Source organism: Kogia breviceps, chromosome 6 (genome assembly GCF_026419965.1).
Source record: "Kogia breviceps isolate mKogBre1 chromosome 6, mKogBre1 haplotype 1, whole genome shotgun sequence".
Classification (NCBI taxonomy): domain Eukaryota; kingdom Metazoa; phylum Chordata; class Mammalia; order Artiodactyla; family Physeteridae; genus Kogia; species Kogia breviceps.
Window position 1 is genome coordinate 114,263,701 of NC_081315.1, and position 22,226 is coordinate 114,285,926.

Sequence of the window (22,226 nt, forward strand, 5' to 3'; positions counted from 1 at the left end):
GCGGGCCTCTCACTGTTGTGGCCTCTCCGGTTGCGGAGCACAGGCTCCGGACGCGCAGGCCCAGCGGCCACGGCCCCACGGGCCCAGCCGCTCCGCGGCACGTGGGATCCTCCCGGACCGGGGCACGAACCCGTGTCCCCTGCATCGGCAGGCGGACTCTCAACCACTGCGCCACCAGGGAAGCCCATAACTACGGTTTTTTAAGGCACTCAGTGCACCGTTCAATACTGAATACGTCTAGAAACCTCACAAAATTTAAGCTAAATTAGGCTTATAAGTTTACATTATAGTTGATGAGGAAGGAATTAAATTTCATTGATTGGAAGGACACTAGACTTTATACTCTCTAGAGATATCCTACTACTTATAGAATGCTACTATTTTTAAAGTCTGTTTTTAAAATTTAAAAAATTATCTCCCTCCTCTTATATATACTAAATAGTATATATATATATATATATATAAACTGGTCATTAAATTCTCTGTGATCTACAAGATTATTCCAATATAAAAATTTTTACTCCAGGAATTCAAGCTGAGTCTCTGTAAGCCAGTTACTGCACACACAATATTATACTCTAGATACAGACAAAATCTCCTTTAATTTTTCAGGAAAATAAGTCCTTTTAGTATATACCAGAACAAAATGTTCTTGTTCAAAAATCTAGGGAACGTATTCTTAGTTAATTAAATACAGCTTATCTTACTTTAAAGAAATAATATTATGGTATGTAAATGTATGGCTTTCTCTACTTGCTTATATAATTTTTATATTTATTTTTATAATTATTGCACCAAGTGTATTTCTATAAAATGATGTATTTCCTATATAACCTATGGTCATCACAGTTTATAATCTGTTACTAATAAACAGTACTACCACATCCTTGTTAAGAGTCAGAATCACCTAACCTTTGAATATTAGAGGTCTTTCATTTGATCTCATTCATTATCATCATACAGGAGGAAACCAAGATCACACAGCTAATACATGGAGGGACTGGGATTCAAAAACAGGTCTTCTGACTTTAAGCCAGTGTTCTTTCAGCGTTTTCTTTAAGTCACTAAAATATCTGATTAAATAATCTAATGGAAAGCACGATATACAAAACAGAAAAGTGATATTGACCAAATTTCTACTAAAATGGGATTTGAACTTACAATCCCAAAAGCTTGCTTTTTGGCTCAGCTATATATCTGTCTATTCATTCACTGAGCCGAAAGCTGCAGTGGGAATACCATGGTGTGCAAGACAAACAAAATCCTTGCCCTCACACAATTTAAATTCGATGGGAAAAACAAATGATACATAACAGAATAAAACAAGTGATAAATACTATTAATATAAAGCTGGCCACTTTCATCACATGCTCAGTTAAAAAGCCTTGTAGCTCACTTAATGACATGGTAAAATCAAGGTCTAAGAGCTACTTGAGGATAAACTCTAATACCAAATATACCTCTATAAAATACCAAACTGAGTGAGTTATACATTACTAGATGTATGCATCCTACACATATGTGAAGATTCTAAATATATATTTATACACATATATAATCTACACAAAGAGCCATGCTCAATAAAAGTTAAACTACTTCCTAAACAAGTTTTCTTAAGTCCTCTCTGAAATACTATAGAAAATAAAATAATTACTTCTCTTTTCAACTCTATTCAGCAGATGTTTTGACTATGATGGGATAAAATTTTCCATTTCAGGTGCCAATGTGCAACTGTCTGCATTATTGCTTTAATTTCTTGTAGGTACTGAGGTTATATTAACTGTTATAGTTGTTGAGATGAACTTGTGTTACACTGTCATTTTATCCAGTTCAGTCCAAACTGGCCCTGAACTATAAGCAAATAATGATGAATATACATTTTTTTTTGGTCTTTTGCCACTAAAGGGGACTTGGAGTTGATGCCAAATTGATATTTATTCCACAGAAATCTGAGTTTCTCAAAACAAAAACACCTGCAGGCAGATTTTAAACATGTAAATAGATGTTTACTCCACTTTGTAAGCAATGGATTATTTCAATTTTGAATTGTAATTTACCATGAATAATTTAGTGCCATTATTTAACAAAGCAGTTTAAAATATCTTTCCTTAAAAAAGACCAAGCTTACTTTAAAAAGCTTTAACTTCACAGAAATCATTTATCAATATATTTTAGAATAATAACATGAGAAAAATATAGGAATTAAGGGAAAGGGTTTGAAATTAGAGATTTATAATGAAGTGTTAGTAGCATACATCAAAGCTGAAAGAACAAGGCTGCTCAGTCTAGTGAATGTAGGAATTTGCTGGACTTCTAGTTTCTGGATGAAATGAGGTATTCATGAAGTATAAAATATATAAAAATGGCTGCTACATTTTGCCATTTTCTCTGATCCAGAAAGCCTCATGTCTTCTGTCAGAGTATGTATGCAAAACAACAGCAGGATAATTTGCTAGCTTGCAAAAAGTCAACAACTCAGACCCTTCATACTTTCTGACTTAACGTACAGACATACACTTCAAAAGAATCTCAAGAATTAATCATTATATGGGAGCTTCTTTTATACAGAGTTAACTAAAATTAGGTAAATTGCTGTAATATTTTGGGCAGTAAAAATAAAATTGCTTCTTTTTTTTCATGGTATAGGAAGATGCTGTCAGTATGTAAACACATCAGAAATTATCCATCCACAAAGACTCTTGGAATGGGTATTTTCCTCAAGAATTCTCAGGAATGTGTGTAACCAGGAAAAATCAAAAGTCAACATTCATTAAGCATATAATATGTGCATATGTTACACTGGCAATGTGAGGAAACTGGGAAATGTGGGAAAACTATTGCACTGAAAGGGCATGGGGGTTCACAATCTATTGAAAGAGATAAATCCCTAAATAACTGATATGAGGTGACAAAAAGGTAAAAATATAATACAGGGATATGAGAAATCAATTATGAAAAATTGATTTTGAAAAGGGGGAGATGAAATATTGGGGGGTAGAGGGAGAATCAACTGAAATGAGGCTGGGACTTCCAATGAATATCCAGACTATGGCAGGGCAGGGAGTAGAAAACTTTATTATTGGGTCATCCCTGGCTCTTTTGTAAGGCATCTTATTCAGCAGGATCAATTATTGGGACTTTGCCTGAAGATGAATTTTTAAAAAATATTCACACATGCTATCAGTCTTCTGGGATTCCAGAAGTTTTCATCAAGAATTAGTCATTCTAATCATTGTTTTCACATACTATGAAAACTGTCACAATAAAAATGCTAAACAGACTTTAAATAAACATTTCCAAGTTTCATTAACTACTATTTAGCATTTTAAGGTAGGAAATAATAGAAATTTCATTATGAAGATTTTTATTAAATTATAGTATACTACAGTCTACGTCTTAATAATAAGAATTTAATCTTTAGGGTAGTATGATATAAAAACCTACTTGGCCACATTACTTCTTGAGTTTCTTTTGGGCAGCCTTCTTCTTGACCATCTGTAATCGCTTCATGGCATTGAGTTGTGATTCTTGTGAAGTTGGACCTTTAAGCGATGCTGAGGGAGAGCTGCTTGATTCTGAAGTGGTTTTATTAGTGGTACTTCCACTAGGCCCTGATGTCCCACTATTTCCATTCCCACTTAGTTGGCTGCTGCTTCCTGGAACCAAACTACTTGGACTGGGAAGACCTACTTTGCTAACATTGTCACAACTAACTGAGCGGCTAAGGCCAGTTTTGCCCAAAGTTAGAGGTGGAGGTGGTTTCAATGGTACAGTGGGTGAAGTGCTGTTACCGGAACCTATTTTGGAACCTATTCCACCTTTGGATGATGTTGCCAGACCAGTCAAACCCACGGGCTTCTGGTTAGCTGATGAGGTAGCAGGTTTCCCGCTATTGTTTTGGGTTGTTGAACTCAATTTTGCTGTTGATGGACCAGCAGAAGAAGTTTTGGCTGCAAAAGCTGCCCATCCAGTTAGGCCACTAGTTGCTGAAGAGGAAACACCGGTACTAGAAGAATTTCCTGAAACAACCGTGGATGCCTAAAAAACATAGTATAAATATTAGAGCCAAATGTAATTAACACCTAATATAATATTCTTAAATATATAACAAGTTTAATGGTTAAGACTTTTTATACAAGAATAATGATCTGGGAAATTTAAAGCACAGCACCAAAATTAAGTTCTGCTAAACTGATCTGAAAAACCACATACAACAAAACCTATCCATAGCTAATGGGTGCTACCATTTATAAAGCAGAAATTATGGGATGTCATATTCTTCTTCTAATCACTGCAGAAAAAAAATATATGGGAATTCCTTTTTGAGGACTGCTCCTAGATTCGGTTACAAGCCATATCAGAAAATCAGATTCAATGCTTTAACTTGTTTTTCACCCCAAAAGGTTACTATTTAGCTCAGTAAAACACCTAATTCTTTAGGCTTCGCTCCAAATGACTTGTGGATCAAAAACAGAATCCACTCTTAATGGACAAAAATGCTCACACCCAGGATATGTAGGAGATGTCTGAGATGAAGAGATTCACTCAATAAATACTGAGTGAATACATAAGATTTTGAACCTATTTTTAAAAAATCCCCCCCCAAATTTTGAGCAAATAGCTACTGCATTGCAAAATATATACAGATACACCATGTTAACTACTTGGAATTGTACAACTCTAAAGGTCGAAATATACTAAGAAGGTCTCATGACTTTATTTTCACAATTTGTCCATGTTTCTATTGAAACTATCACAAAGAGATCCCTGCTTCTGTAAAAGATTTTTAATCAATTGCCTCATAAGCTGCATAGTGACATTTTGGGTATGCCTGACTCACTCCCAGATGTATTTCTTAAAGGTATAACACTTCAACTTCTCTAATTAACTTCCTTGGCCAGTCAAAAGCTAACAGTGATACCAATGTCACTACATAAATATTGTTCTTATTCATATGAGAACAAGTTTTTTCAACTTAACGTTTAGGTAAAAATGTACTTTGTTCAAATTAATTATGGACTGAATTTCTCACTGGCACTTTTTCTACCTTCATATTCTTGAGATTCACAAAAGTGTTAAATACGTAAAAGATAAAGTCTTACAATATGGTAGTTTAAATATGGTAGTTATCATGCTTAAAATATGGTAGTTTAAAATATGGTAGTTATCATGCTTTAAAATATGGTAGTTACTTTAAAATATGGTAGTTATCATGCTTAAAATATACCCAGTTATATTTTAGAACTGAACTCTGAACGAGTTGATAAAAATGTTTTTAGTTCTTACAAAGTAGCCGTCAATATTGTCTGCATTAAACATTTTAAACCAATGTGAAAAATAATGTAAATAGAGAGCTCTGAGGAGGGTCCAGATTATTGTTCACATACTCTGAAAAATGATAGGATTTTTTACAGTAACATCATACAATGACTATCTCATAAGGTTATGCAAAGAAGATAAACTTTCCATCAATTACAAGTTCCTAGAGATATGCATACAGGTAATGAAAAAAAGTTAGTCAAGGAAGCAAAAGGACACAAGTATAGCAAACTTTTAATTTTCAGTTATGAAAGATCTAATTTTTTCCTTTTCTTTCTATTAAACATAAAACTGCCTGCTATATGGCTAAATGATCTTTCAAAAAACTTCAAACCCATCTGAAAACCCATCTGAAGTAATCAAAAAGACCAACACTTATGAAGTACAAAGCAAGTTCTGTGTGTATGGCATTTTATTTTAATAGTTTGCTGTTACTGGTATTGCTTTTCAACTGAATGACAGATGGTTTATAATACTATCAGGATGCACAGAAGTAAAATAACACAAACAACGGCGACCAAGTAATTTCTTAATATTCCAGTGCAGAAAATAAATTTCACAACTGTTCTCAACTAAAAATATTTTCTTGCCTATTATCCTAGTTAGAAAGCTAGTTTTAAATTGCTTTTTATATAAAAATGGGAACAATTTTTTTCATAGTAAAAATTTATTATTTTATCATGAAAACATCAAAACCTCTTAATCAGAACAAACATGACAGCCAACGCCTTAATTTATTTGCTGTAAAATAATTTCATATTGGTTTCCTAAAAATAAACTTTAGTAGTAACAGGTTAATATAAAAATCTACCTAAAAGTGATTTAAGTATAGAATATAGCAACTCTAATTACTTTCAATAAGTTATTCTTACTTCTATTCTAGCTCACCAAGTTTCTATGTGACAAATCAATAATGGATATCCCTTGGATATCAGCTCTTCCCTGGTAAATTAAATTAAAAATGATCTGCAAATAAAATTATTAGTATCCTTCTCAGAGTACTTTATACTCATATTCTTTATCATCAAACCAATGTTCTTGATCTTTGCTACTTACAGCCACCTGGACAAGGTAATAGCTTTAGAATTTTCTGGGGTTAACCTCTGAGAATTTGGGGTAACATTTTTTTCTTCCACCTTTAAAATTCCATCTTCTGCTTAAAATTGGAATGTGAAACTCAATAAAAGCATTCTTTTTGTTATAAAATTAGATTAGAAAAATATTTTATTCCATGATATCAAAATGCCAGAATATTAATAATAATGTAACATGATGTCAAGGATGAAAATCTAGGAATGAGAAAGGTAATACTCTCACTAGATAATCTGGCTCCTTAGTATAAGAGAGGGCCAATTCATGGGGAAAATTCATGATAATAATAGAAAAAAATAAGACAAAGAAGAAAACTTCAATAGCCAATAAGCAGAAAGAAAAAAGCCATGGGGCCAATCAGCACAAGTAATGTGAGTTGCAAAACTACTGCTACTGAGGACAAAGGTATTTAGAATTTAAACCAAATTCCCAATTGGAGAGAAGTGGCTGACTACATAGGAATGGTAAAGAATGTTATCTTGGAATGCTCACAAATAGTTCCTAATCACCATAAAAAGAGAAATAGCAGAGTTCAAGATTAAATAATTACATAAATGTTCTCTTTCTACTTAACGTTAATAGTAATGTAGTCTTAATGTAGTCATAATTTCCAACATATGGCCATTTATGATACAAAGTTTCACATTATTTTTTTTTCCAAGTAACTATTAAGTCAACTAAATTTAAATCCAATCTTAGATAAAAATGGAATGTACTATACCTTGACTTCTGACCTCTTAAATGCTAGAAAAGTTAACTCTTGCTTGAGTTTAGTTTCTGGTTTCTTAACCAATGGATCTTTAACAGCTGGAGCTACAGAAACAACTGTGGGGGCTGGTTTCTGTGGTGGTTTCTGAGTTTTTTGAGCCTGCAAAAATCAGTGTTAAGATTGAATTAGCTACAAAATCTTAGTTAAATGCACAAAAAGACAATAAAATCTATCACAGGACTCCTCATTGAATTGAAATACCGATGAACATTAAAAAAATATTGTGATGACACTGAAAATATAGATTCTTGGACAAATTATTTTTATCATCATATTAATTAATGGTTTTATAGATTTTATTAGTTTCTAAACAGTAAAGATAATATGAAACTTTAAAAATTATGCAGATTAGGGTTAATTAAATGTCATTTTAAAAAAACCAAATTGATAAAAAGAAAAAAAAATCATATAAGCATTTTCAGTTTTATTTTGACCAAAAATTGACTTTTCCTTTATTTTACATTAGGTACTTTACTAAATTCTCTTGTGAACTCTAATCATTTTTCAGTTTGTTCTTTAGTGTTCTCCAGCTAGATAATATTAACTATATAAACAGTATAGTGCAGTGTTTGAGAGGACAGTCTTTGGAGTCAAACAGAACTAGAATTAAAACCCAGCTCAACTACTTCCCTAGCAATGTTACCTCAAGTAAAATATGTAAATCTCTAAAAGTTTCATTTTCATTTGCAAAATGGGGATAATATCTTGTTTCAAAGGTGGGTTATGAGAATGAATTGTGATTACGTAAGCCTTTACATAGTGTCTGGCACATGTTAAGTGCAGACAGTAATAGTTACTATTTATTCATCATCCTTATTTACAAAAGGTAAGAAAACTGAATCTGAAAGAACCCATCTCTACTGGATGGGTAAAGATGCTCCCTGCCATTCCATTGTTCTTGACAATCCTAATAAGGTCATGCAAGACAATACCAGAAAATTTATTAATAATGTGTTCTCAGTTGTGGAAATTTGAATGCAGCTGTTTTATCTCTGTTTAGACTTTCTTATGCCATGGCTTGCCATACAAAATAATTTTCAGCTTTAAGTCTCAATTCATCCCATTTTTTATATTACATACTTTCCACAAGAAAGTACACCTAATTTCAGACATCACTTATAAAGCAACACTCAGATCAAGAATATTATTAAGGATGCTGGAAGATATCTATGATAAAAATATCTCTTATGACCAAGAAAGATTATCTTACCCTCTACTGCAAACGTTATGAAAATGTAGCCTTCAGAGTAAATCAGAAATACATGGTTCCATACCCATGGCTTTCAATCTTATACTTCCCTCTATGCACATCAGTAGATGTGGTTAGACTCTGAAGACCCACCTAACTTGTATGCTTTAGCAGATGAAGATTCATTACAGTGAAGCCCAGAAAGAACCTCTGCCTAGGAAATCATGTTTGGATCTTTTTCTGCTTCCTCTATTTCACCTAGCCATCTTAGAAGCTGAGTAAGAAATACCCAAAACCCTTTGTCCTTCGCTGGTAATACTAGTTTAGGGAACTAGGATATTATCACTGACTCAGTGGTGCTCAACAAAGGCACTATAATTTTTCATTGGGTAACTGACTCACATAGTGCAGAATATATGACATTTACCACTCAAGGCAATAGTTGCCAGTATGGCAGCAATCAAAAATACCATGTATTTCTATTACTGCTGAGTAGGAGTGTGTTACCACCTTAGATTGAGAACCACTGCAGTAAGTCATGAGTCTCTCACCTAGTGCTGGGGCAAAACCCATTACCTGGTAGACAGAAAATTACAAAACAAAAGAATAATCTTGGACCCTGCCACCCACCATTCTTAACTCTGTCTTCCTGTCTCCCTATAATAATGTGTACTGCAGAACCTGCCCTAGTTAAGAAATCAGTGCAAGGAGAAAGGGGATATAAGATGTTATTTATGGTATCTTTGAGATATCTTGGACCAATAACCAACTCACATATGAGAACCTCACTGAAAGCAATTATAGTAAGAATGGCTGGATTTAGCATCCCCAGCATTTCCAAATTCCTTTCTCTCACTAAACATTATGTTTACCGGATCCTGATCTTCAGGCTCACTTCAGATCATGCCTTTTGGTATTTCTCCAGGTCCACTCTTGGTGTATCTAATCATGTTCTGACATTAGTCATGGCCCCTTATTCAGCACTTGACTCTTGGACATACAGACTGAACCTACTGACTGCTGATTTCTGGTGCAAATCTATATTTCCTCCATTTATGTATCTTAAAATGAGAACAACAGAATGTGGGATGTGTCCAGTCCTGAGCTTTGTTCTGGTGCTTTGCCAGTGAATGAGACTAGGTCTTAATGACAAATTAATTAGACATTTAATTTGCAAAGTTGATAAAGAATAAAAGGTATCCCAGATGAGGAGAAGCTGAGAAGCAGGACATATGGGAACACGAAAAGTTCACCACATACCCAGGGAAGGAACCATTTGGTCTGGCATGGCCACAGTATGTGGGTGTATATGATGAATTGGTGGGAGAAAAGGATACAAAGGTACAGTTGGGTCAAAGAGAGAAGGTCCATACATCCATCCTAACAAGGAAAACTTCATTATATAGGTAATTGAGAGCCACTGGGCACACTTAAACAGATAAAGTTAGATAATTACTTTAGAAGAACATTCTAACTGCAGTGTGTAAAGTGGACTGAAGGAGCTAAAGCAATAGACAAGAAATGAGGGGTTTGTGGGACAGGGTAACAAAAGTGAAATGAACAGATTTGTGAATACATAAGAGGTAGAATTAACGAGTTTGGTAAACAAAGGGATGTGGTATTAAGAGAGGCATCAAGGATAATGTTTTCTAGTTCAGCAACTGAGGAAAAACTGAGTGGAGAAGAAAACAATTTTAATTTTTAAAATATTGGACTTAAAGTAACTGTAGGATATCTGGTCAGCTGCCAAAATTCATTCCAGGAAGAGGGTTAGAACTATAAATATAGACCTGGTGTAAACTAAGTCACAAAATGTAAGGGAGTAAAAACTTAGGAGAGAACGGTACTTACTTTATTAAGAGATTTACAATAAAATAATAATAAACTTTGAAGCTATACTAAAGAAAGATTACTGTCACAAATTATTTATTTTGACTACCAATTCTTAGTGACTACATGTGTCAAGGCACTGGAATGCACTGTTGTGCTCACCCATAATTACTTTGGTTGAGGTCCTGGGGGGCTAGTTTAAGTAATAAACTAAATAAAAATCAGACTGAGCAGAAAACAATTGTACCACGTCAAAGAAATTTCCCATTACAAACAGAAAGTATAAATACTACTGAAATGTTACTAATTTCATAGGAATAAAAACATAATCTGTTTCTGATTTGAGTGATTAAAAAGTAAAGTAGGTATCTTGATTTTTTTTTTTTTTTTTTTTTTACTTTTAACTAAGTACTTCTAACTTTAAAAAGATATATTTGGTCAAAAAAATTTATGTAGAAACTCACTTGGTTAACAATATGAGAACTCTTCTATCAAGAGTCCCTAATCATCTGGAGAAAACTACAATTCGAAATGATACACGTACCCACTATGTTCACAGCAGCACTATTTACAATAGCCAAGACATGGAGGCAACCTAAATGTCCATTGACAGATGAATGGATAAAGAAGATGTGGTATATTTATACAATGGAATACTACTCAGCCATAAAAAGAATGAAATAGGGCTTCCCCTGTGGCGCAGTGGTTGAGAATTTGCCTGCCGATGCAGGGGACACGGGTTCGTGCCCCGGTCCGGGAAGATCCCACATGCCGCAGAGCAGCTGGGCCCATGAGCCATGACCCATGAGCCTGTGTGTCCAGAGCCTGTGCTCCGCAACGGGAGAGGCCACAACAGTGAGAGGCCCGTGTACCAAAAAAAAAAAAAAAAAAAAAAGAATGAAATAATGCCATTTGTGGCAACACGGATGGACCTAGAGATTATCATACTAAGTGAAAGAAAAAGACAAATACCATATGAGATCATATGTGGAATCTAAAATGTGACACAATTGAACTTATTTATGAAACAGAAACAGACTCACAGAGAACAGACTTGTGCTTACCAAGGAGGTGGGAGAGGTGGGGGAGGGATGGATTGGAAGTCTGGAATTAGCATATGGAAACTATTATATACAGAATGAGTAAACAAGAAGGTCCTACTGTATAGCACAGGGATATTCAATATCCTGAATCACTTTGTTGTACACCAGAAACTAACACAACATTGTAAATCAACTATACTTCAATAAAAAATAAAATTTAAAAAAAACAAAAACAAAAAAAGAGTCCCTAATCTAAGGCAGGGGAGGGCGGATGGGGGAAGAAAACAAGTCACTGAAGTAAATAACAACTTGATTTCTTTAACAGGAAAATGATAACATTCATCCATCTACTACTGAAATAAGTTAGAAAACTATCCAATATAACAAAAGAAAACATGTTTCAGTATGAAATTAAAGGCAGTTATGTTTGTGAGCAGTAAACTGAGAAAGTACTGGGGAATACAGGATAAACGGTCACTTGAAGACAATGAGAAGGAAAGACTGAGGAACAGAGAGAGAAACACAGGAGAAAAGACAGAGATGCACATACAAATACTGCCTCTGTACACAGTTTGTAAGTTTGGTGGTTTACACTCACTCAGGAATAGATATTTCCAATATTTCCTTACCAGACTCAGCAGAGTCTGGGGCGTTGTATCTCACCACTTCCCACAGTGCTTTGTAGTATTTCTAAATGTTTATTAATACACTGACATACCAGTAAGAAATATTTATATTTTGTTGGTCTCCAATTCTGTTTGTTTATAATAGAACAAGTTAAAAGCTGAGGAGAGAAAAATGCATATACATGGTCTGGTCCATTTAGGCATAGACACAAAAATCACACATATACACAAACATTTAAATCATCAGCTTATATGATTTTTTTTCCAATAATGTAAATGTTTACATTTTTATCTTAAAAACCACATATCAACAAAAAAATTGACAGAGATTGTTTAAAATAGAGAAAAATGATTCCTACCATTCTTTTCATTTGTCTGGTACATCGGGCACAATACCACACAAGGCGAGGGTCATTCACTTCTTTGTCTGTCACCTGTGGCTTATGGCAATCTTGGTGGTAGAGATTATGGCATTCCTGACATTCTACTAATTGATTACCAGATGCCACTGTCATTTGCCTAAGAAAATATACCATTAAAAATCACATTTATTTGAATGCAACAATTTAAAGCCATTTTAGGGTTGTTCTGGTAAAGTTTGATATATTAAAGAGGGTAAAAGCCCCAGAAAAGCCAAAGAGCAAAATAACGAATCCCAACATTGTAGCCTGCACAAACAATTCATTTCTTTTAAAGGTTATGCTCAGCCATTAAGAAATGTATAAGGTGACTTAAAGACTAAATTTGGCTATATTCTCCTTGTCATTTCTCGCTGCAATTTTTTTCGTTCTCCCAGAAGGTGGGAGACTTTTAGTCTACTACTAGCCATAGTAGACTTTGGCTAGTCCTCCAACAGTCTCAGAACATCTTCTTTGTACCTCTATTAAGTTCCTTTATATTTGCTGCCTACATATTGTTCTATCTTCTTCATTAATATTTGAGTTGCCTAAAGTTAGAAACTGGACCTAATTAACTATAGGACCTAGCACATTACTGCACAGACACAGGGTGTTCAATAAATAAATGTCTTAATCAACTAAATAAAATGCAGTAATATGTGTATCAAAAAAGTATAAATTCCAACAGCAACAGCCTTAGACTATCAAAACAAGTCTCCTTAACGGAGGGTTACAATTACTAGCTCTTTCCCCCTTATTACTTTACCATTTACTTCTTTATATAAAAATGATAACTCTTATAGCAGATAAAAGTTGAAATAAAGAAATATATGTTAAAACAATGAAGCTCTAACACAATGATCCTATTCAGAAGTACATTAACTGATTCTCTATAAGGTTCACAAAAGTTTATAGGTATGTACTCAGTCCCAATGCACCAGAATTTAACATTTTCATGAAGAAAACAGCAACAAAGGTGGTAATTTTTTCTGTTGTGCTAGGCAATGAAAGTCATTAACAATTAAAGACATAGCTCCTGGCATCAAGGAGTTTAAAATCTAATTATTCTGATTTTTAAGATGCATCTTCTACTAAGCAGAATTATCTATGTTTTTATAATTATGTATCCATGTTTCAAAACAACACTCAGAATAACCTACATGATCCATTAATTTCATTTCCATTATCCTTAGGAAAAGATTTAATGGTATTTTAGAAAATGATATATAACCATTTACTTTATAAATACTATCAACACTTCAGGAAAAAAAGAGCAACAGTTTTCTTAAAAAGAAAGATGAAAGTAATTAAGTCTGCTGAACAGACTCTTTCTCACTAAAACATAAAGCAATAATTGCTTTCCCTCTAGAAGCCAAGAACGCAGAAAATATTACTACAACATAACTGATTAAAGATGCCTGTCAAGAATATAAAATTTTGACAGTTTTTAAGACAGTAAATTGCCATATGGGAGGTTTATCTACTTATCGATCTACATATCTCCTACCCACCTCCAAATTATAAAAACAAAATTAAAAAACACCCAACAATTGGTCTTTTTTTCTTTTTTTTAAGTTGTTTGCTCTTTACAAAGAAACAAAAGAATCTGTGGCAAGGTACAACTAACCTACAAACAACACAGGCCAATCCCATCTCCATGGCAAAATCATCAGCACTGGTCTCCTCAAAGCTGGAAAGGTCAGCCATAGCTAAATCCTTGCTTGTTTGGACAGTGATGGGAGAAGACCGTGTCTCTGGTTTCTCCAATCTAGGTTTCTTTGGAATATCAACTCCTTCAGTGATGTCTGATTTTATCTATAAAAAGCACCCAATCAGAAAGTAACACGTTAGAATAAACTTTAAATCACTGAGAGATGTGATAGACATCACATCTATCACAAGATAAGACAGACAGTGTGCAATGACCAAGTCCACTCAACAGATATTTTCACATAGTTAGGGAGAGATGTATACAATAAAGACCTGGAGAACATTTATAATAAATTCATAATCAGTATGTTAAAAGAATCCAACAAGGTAGAAATAAATAAATCAGAACAGTTTAGCATGCATCTGTATTTCTCTTTGTACTCTTTTATCCATTAAAGAAATCTTGGAAGTTCAGTGGATTTACTTACAGTGCCCTCCCAACCCCCCACTGGATGCTTTGAATTGAGAAGCCATAGTACTACTAAGGCTATTTTTAAGGCTATTTTAAAATTTTAAATAATGAAGTAGTGATAGTTAATATATATTGAAAAGAAGTAAATAATGAACTTCTACCAGTCATTCAGGCTTAACACATTGCCATATTTGCTTCAAAGCAAATTCTGGCCCCTCTCTTTAAGATATGTTATAGATATACCTGGTCAGACTGGCAAAAATTTAAAAGTCTGATAAGACATGGAGAATTTGGAATTCTTATACCTTATTGGTGAGAGTATGAGTTTAGTACATCCACTATGTCTAACAATGTTGAAGATGTACCCATCCTATTACATCCACTTATAGGTGTACATCCTATAGAAACTACCACCACGTGGGCAAAGACATATGTATAAAGCAGCTCACTGAAACTCCACCGTAATAGAGGAAAAGGAGAAATAAGCTAACTGCTCATCAGCAGGGGAATGGATAAACTGGTTTATTTATAGAATGAATATTCCACATGTTAGCTGAAAGAAATGTTCAAATCTACGTGTATCAACATAGGTAAATTTCAAAAGCACATTGCTGAGTGGAAAAAGTTGCTAAAAGATATATATGAGATATATATGGAAAATAGAGATATATTTTCTAAATATTGGCTATTCATAAACTATATTATATTGTTTTCTGTGCTTTTAAATTTATATAAAACAATGTGATATAGGGCTTCCCTGGTGGCGCAGTGGTTGAGAGCCCGCCTGCCGATGCAGGGGACGCGGGTTCGTGCCCTGGTCCGGGAAGATCCCACATGCCGCGGAGCGACCGGGCCCGTGAGCCATGGACGCTGGGCCTGCGCGTCCGGAGCCTGTGCTCTGCAACCGGGGAGGCCGCAATGGTGGGAGGCCCGCGTACCGCAAAAACAAACAAACAAAAAAAAGCAATGCAATATAGTTTATGAAAAGCCAATATTTAGAAAAAAGTATGAAAACACCCTACCTTAAGAGCAGGGGTTACTAAAGTTTTTTTAAATGTATTTTTTACTAAGTGCTAAAATCCTAATAATTAACTATGTTCAGAAATCATTCAAAATAGACAATCCAGGAGTTATCTGTAACCCAGTTAAAGTACACACCATTCTGTAACAAATTTCATGTTTAGTCATTTACATCTTTATTCTTTCCTCACCATCTTTTCTTTTCAACAACAGATCCATCTAGAATACTTGAGTTATACATGAAATTAGTACATCTTCTAGAGCTCAAATATTTATTGACAACGACTTCAGTAAATGGTTTTAAAATGTTTCTAAATTTTAATTTTTCAAAAAACCAATACCCATAATAATCAAAATGTATTTACTGAGTGGTTATTATGTACTTTTACCCACTATTATATACAAAAAGTAAGCACAAAACGTTTTTTGGCCTATAAACTGATTGATTCATTGATTTACTAGAGTAAAACAAAATCTTACTTTATCAGCAGGTCTCTTTTCACCTTCCTTCTTTACCTTTTCAGTTGTTAGGACCTTGCCATTATTATTGCCAGAAGGAAGACTGGATGATGTTTTGGGCTCTTGCTTAATGGAAACAGTTTTTGTGCTTGAAATTTTGGGTGGCTCCACATCCTATAGGTGAAATTAAAAAGATACCCATAATTAAATATTCAGACTATCTAATATACTGTTAAAAATACCATCATAAATCTAAACAACTACCAGTTAAAAATGAAGACATCACATTGTGACCAATGTGTTGCCTTCGTCTTTAAACAACTTTATTGAGGAATAACTGATATACAAACTGCACCTATTTAAAGTGTAAAATTGGATAAGTTTCGCTCTATGGCTTCACAACTGTGAAACCGTCACGACAATCAATATAAGGAACATATCCATCATCTCGCAAAGTGTCCTGTTGCCCTTTGTAATCACTCTTACAGGTAGACATCCTAGAAAAACTAAGCCACCCAGTCTCAGGCAACCAAAAATCTGCTTTCTGCAACTATAGATTAGTTTGCATTTCCTAGAAATTTTCATAAATGGAATCATGCAGTATACACTCTTTTTTTCTGGCTTCTTTCACTCAGCAATATTTATTTTGAGATTCATCAATGTTGTGAGTGTAGCAAAAGTTCATTTCTTTTGTTGCTGAATAGTACTCCATTGAACAAATACATCACGATTTGTTTATTCATTTACCTATTAATGGACATTTGGGTTGTTTCCAGTTTGGCCTATTATGAATAAAGATATTATGAACATTCAGGTACAAATCTTTATATGGACATATACTTTCATTTCTCTAAAATAAACATCTAGGAGTGGAATTTCTGGATCACATGGTAGGTTTATGCTTAACTTTTTAAGAAATTGCCAAACCATGTTCCAAAGTGGTATACCATTTTATATTTCCATCAGGAGTATATGAGAGTCCCAGTTCCTTCACATCCTCATATCCTCACCAATGCTTGGTATGGCTAATCTTTTTAATTTTAGACATTTTAATAGGTATGTAGTGGCATATCACTGTAGATTTAATTTACATTTCCCTAATGGATAATGATGGTAAACATTTTTTTCAAGTGCTTATTTGCCACACATTTATCTTCTTTGGTAAAGCATTTGTTAAATTATTGAGTATAAAGAGCTCTTCATAGATTCTGGATACAAGTCCTTTATCAGATACATCATTGGCAAACCTTTTCTCTCAGTCTGTGGCTTATCTCTTTCCCTTCTGTTTTAAACTTGCAATCCTTGTTATTTTTACTCTTTGCTGATATGTATATATATTTGTTATCTGGTGTTAAAGTAAAGAAAGCTTATGCATATAGTAGCTCCTTGGAATTATCCCCAGTTGATAATGTTTATAAGCACACCACTGCTTCCAGGTGATTCTCACACAATTCTAGAGATGGAAATGTTCAGTTAAAGACTAAAATTAAATGAATCTGTGTTTTAAAAACACCTAGCAGAGTATTTTCTCTAAACTGCCCTGAGAAGTCATTTCCAGTTAGAAACCTAAGGGCAGGAGGCTTTTTTAATTGTAACAAACTTTTAATGTATTTTAACAGATGAAATTCCTTCTGTTTTAGAATCTCAAAATACTGCTTCTTTAGTAATAATAGGAATTTCCTGTTTGGCCTATATCAATACGCAGTGCAGAATGAATTTGTTAGTATATTTTGTTGAGTTTTATTAATTTTGTTGGCTTGAGCTCTTTGAACCTACCAGAATGAGAATGGTGAAAGAAATGAAGTCACAATGGCTCTACTACTCAAAAGACAATAAAAAGGTTTGAGAATACTAGAGCTAGTTTTCAAAGAAGGCTGGGAGCAAAATATCACTGATCACTTGGACACTGAGTCTGGGACTTGGCCCTGTCTTGAGTTTGAGATTCTGGATTAGACTGAGCTAGTCATGTAGTTCTGTCCTCTCCTTCTCAGTTTGGTATCTAGGTGTTCACAGAACCGGGTGACACGAAGTTTCAAGGCTAGAGCTTTAGAAAGGTTTGAAAGAATGTCTTAGGTATTAGAGAATATAATAAGAGCTATCATCCTAATAAAAGTCTATTATGTACCAGGTAGACACTGCACTAGGTGGCTGACATACTTTATCTCTTTTAATTTTCACAACTTTGTACAGTAGTTCTTCTTATCCTCATTTTAATAATAAAGAAACAGAGGCTGGGTGAAATGAAGTTACTATGTACCTCAATTTCCTTATTGTAAAATAAAAATAAATAATACCTATCTCAAAGGAATGTTATCACAATTAAAATTAATTATACACATATACCACTGAGAAAAGTACCTAGGACACAGTAAATGTTCAAGATATGTTATCTATCACCACACTAGTAAGAGGTAAGCTGGGATTTAAAACAGGTTTGTCTGGTTCCAAAATGTACATTCTTTTCACATAAAGCTGCTTGGTCACTTTGTTATTATCATGATGGGAGCTACACAGTCCTCACATTTAATCTATACCTCCTTTATTCCTTACATTATCCTATACATATTTAATTCACTTCATTGCAAAACCCCTGTCCTTTTATTTTTTTGCCCCCCTACTCCCAGCTAACTTTTCTATATAGTGTAACAGTTCTCTGAAAGCTTGAAGGAGGAAAAGAACACTATAAATTTCTTCATGAAAGATTATTTGGCAGAGAGATTGTTTCCAGACGGTCTAAATGTTAACACTGTTCTACTACAGGCTTTACAAAACTTCCTCCAAGCTTTTTATCCAGGTAGGTACCTTTTGAGATGGACGGTAACTTGAATCAATGCCCCGAGCCAAAGATTCATCAAGTAGTGCTTTTAGCTTTTCAGCAGAATCCTTACTCTTTGAATGTAAGAAGCCTAGTGCTTTCAAAAAAATGGGATCAAGTTCCAAGTTCACAGTAGCAGCCATTGCAAACACCTGAAGAAAAAAGAGAGGGAAGTAATTTACAGACAATGGGTAATTATCTGTCAAAGTTTATCTTTTCTTTTGTTTATAATAGGTAATACTGTGCACCTGATACAAAGTTCAAACTGTCCAAAAGGTTATTATGGATAAAAGTAAGTTTTCTTCTTTTCCCTAACTGGCATTATCTATCTAGTTCTTTTCTCCTGAAGCAAGAATGTTACCAGTTTTCTCTGTATCCATATCCTTGGCAAAATTTTAAATCCAGATAAGCTCCTCCCCGCCACAGAGCCCCTTCCTAAGACCTGGCTGCCTTGGGTCTTGGTTGCTGCGCGCGGGCTTTCTCTAGTTGCATCGAGCGGGGGCTACTCTTCCTTGTGGTGCGTGGGCTTCTCATTGCGGTGGCTTCTCTTGTTGTGGAGCATGGGTTCTAGGCGTGAGGGCTTCAGTAGTTGTGGCTTGCGGGCTCTAGAGTGCAGGCTCAGTAGCTGTGGCACACGGGTTTAGTTGCTCTGCAGCACGTGGGATCTTCCCGGACCAGGGCTAAAACCCATGTCCCCTAAATTGGCAGGCGGATTCTTAACCACCGTGCCACCAGGGAAGTCTCCTAACACCATTTTAAAATAATACATATAGCTCAGTACACAGGAACTTGATGTGTTTAGGTCAAGTTTAGTATATGTCAAAATTTCTTCTCTCAAACATTATTTTCACAAAAAAAAAAAAGAAGAAAAGAAAAAGATTGGGGGAAGGGTGTCATTGGAGGACAATGGTTAGAGGACGCATTAAGCAATAAGCTTTAAAGGTCAGTGCTGAAACTTTTACCTCAACTATCTTTTTTTGCCTCCTTAGTCCTCAGCCCCAATTCCGAGTGCCTCAGAAAACATACTAATGATAATGTTATTGCATCACATTTAGATTGTGGTAACTCATGCATTAACCTGTTTTTGAAAAGCAAGGTGTCTAAGAAATGGTGCCAAACCATATATATATATATATATATATATCAATATATGGATCTCCCATAGGGCCTATGATATTCTCTGTGTCCTAAGGAACTGAAAAAATAGTGAAGAAATACATCAAAGACTTAGAAATTCTAAAACATTAAAAAGTTTTGTTTTCAGCTAATACCAATGCTATCATGTTGTCCTACTTCCAGTGTTACTTTTTCAAATATTTCTCCAGGCAAGGAATTATTAAAATAAAAATGTATACTTTGTGTTCAATCCTTTGATCAATGTTCTAGGGCCTGAAATTGTCTTCTATCCTAGAGGTTAATATAATAATGCAACACACTTGCACTGCTAGAGTTAAGGATCTGTCAGCAATTCCACAGTAATTTCTCATTTTCAGGGGTTTATAAAGCCATTAAAACTTGCTGTAGATTGAATCTTGGCATATGAAAGCTCAGCCTGAAAATGGATTTTGTTTGCTCCTTTCCCATCCACTTCCCCCCTAATATTTCTCCAAATCTCACGGGAAACACACACACACACACACACACACACACACACACACACACACACACACACCCCACTAGCCTTTTTTTTTTTTTAAGTTTTAAAGAAGATATTAGATATCTATCTGATAGCCACAAAATTATTGTCAAATTCTGTGCTCTATTCAATCACCCATGAGAAGGGGTCTAAAGGCCAATACTGAAAGAAAAATAATCTACCTCAAACAGTTATAAATTGGTAATAATTTAATAAAAATTGAGAAGCAACCTCTGTCACTTCCTAAGATTGTATTATTACATACATCATCTATGTATAATGATAGGTACAGAAAGGTGGGGGTTTTTTTGTTTTAAATTTACTCATTAGGCTGGTCATCATATACATGCTGAGGAGAAGAGGTCCTCATTAAAATATCCATGATGAAAAGGAATAAAGCTGCCACTCCTTCTGAGGGCACAAGGGAACACAGCCTAGTCTTTCTACTGACCTAACTTTTTTGGTTAGCTAAAGAGCTAACAATCTGTATTACGAGGTATTGAAAATATTGAAACTTAGAGGAATCCTTTTAATATACTAGAAAAACCATTACTTGAAATTTCTATGCTGAAAATTAGAAGCCAAGTATTTATGGTTATGTATTTCCATAATCACAGATAAAAGGTTTACATTATACAGATTAGGTGACAAGAGTCAGCACCTGGATTACGAGACCAGACCACAGATCACGTCATCAACACCAATTTGGAGTCAGTTCTTTTTATATGATCCTGCAATTATAAAACTGAACAGACTTTATACCCCTGCCCTAAATTACTAACATATTCCTCTAGCCAGTGGTCTCCACAGTAGAACACAGAGAAAAAAAAGTTAGAATTTCTTTTTATTTTTAATCTTTTATTAAAAAAACTATTAATATACATAGTGATAGCAGTATATGCATATAATTGGCAACTAAATACACACAGAAGGAAGCGAGCTCAAATTTTTTACTCATGGAATGAATGATGAGAATACTTTGGAGACCAATGCTTTAGCCTTTCTAGCAACTTCCAGTTTCCCTTTCCCTATTATACATACATAATGGCCGCTTTAAGGTACAAACTTAACCTTCTCCTTGAAAATCCCTCCGGCACTCATTCAGCTCAGCCCTTCCCCCTCTCCACATTAACTTCATTGCTAGCTGCCCATCGTCTTCTAGCCCCTACTCATTACCAACATATTCCCCTATATTTTCCATTTTTTTCTCAAGCAGTCCTTTCATTGCTTTAGCTTTACTATCCCCACTCACCCACACAGACATCACCTGTTTTATAGCCTTCTCCCAAGTAGTGAGTTGTTCCTACTCAAAGAGCCAAGAGCAAAGAACAATACTCCATATTGCTGTTTTTGGAAAAATATTCCACGATCACCATTTATCAACATCTTCTCTTGCAATCCACACCTGCATCTTCATTGTTGCTAATGTACAGAACATTTGCACCAGGCTCATCTTTTCCTCTCCCCCTGCCATCATGTGTGGTAATTTTAGCATCTATATATATTGATGTTCTTCTCCAACTTCCTGTACTAGTATTATTTTGATCTTCAACCTCAAGGAGCTTCATCTTCAGTCACTGAAACCCGAAACTTGACACAACTATTCTCTTGCTTGACTACAGTCAATTCTCCTTTTTAACTACAATCTTCCATCACTCTATCTCTTTTATTGCTTTGACCCAGGAGCTTCTTCAGGGTACCAAGTCAATCTTTCTTTTTTTTTTTTTTTTTTTTTTTTTTTTGCGGTACACGGGCCTCTCACGGTTGTGGCCTCTCCTGTTGAGGAGCGCAGGCGCAGTGGCCATGGCTCACGGGCCCAGCTGCTCCGCGGCATGTGGGATCTTCCCGGACCGGGGCACGAACCCGTGTTCCCTGCATCCACAGGCGGACTCTCAACCACCGCGCCAC

At 34.9% G+C, this 22,226-nt stretch overlaps 1 protein-coding gene across 6 annotated transcripts in view; it reads right to left on the reverse strand.

Annotated features, from left to right (window-relative positions):
• The window catches only part of INTS12 (integrator complex subunit 12), a 36,778-nt gene that overhangs the window by 7,873 nt on the left and 6,679 nt on the right, over positions 1-22,226 (reverse strand). For 2 of the 6 annotated variants that reach the window (XR_010841128.1, XR_010841126.1), the window contains exons 2-7: positions 18,670-18,834; positions 15,889-16,041; positions 13,894-14,081; positions 12,228-12,387; positions 7,133-7,279; positions 3,445-4,038 (exon numbers count right to left, since the gene is read on the reverse strand). Coding sequence is in view for 3 of the 6 variants with exons in the window: in XM_059067439.2 (XP_058923422.1) it covers positions 3,454-4,038; positions 7,133-7,279; positions 12,228-12,387; positions 13,894-14,081; positions 15,889-16,041; positions 18,670-18,834 (1,398 nt within the window). In the remaining 3 variants the exon portion in view is untranslated. Of the gene's footprint in view, positions 1-1,887; positions 4,039-7,132; positions 7,280-12,227; positions 12,388-13,893; positions 14,082-15,888; positions 16,042-18,669; positions 18,835-22,226 lie in introns of those variants that run through there. The other 4 variants (XM_059067439.2, XM_059067440.2, XR_010841127.1 and 1 more) reach the window with 3 other exon arrangements.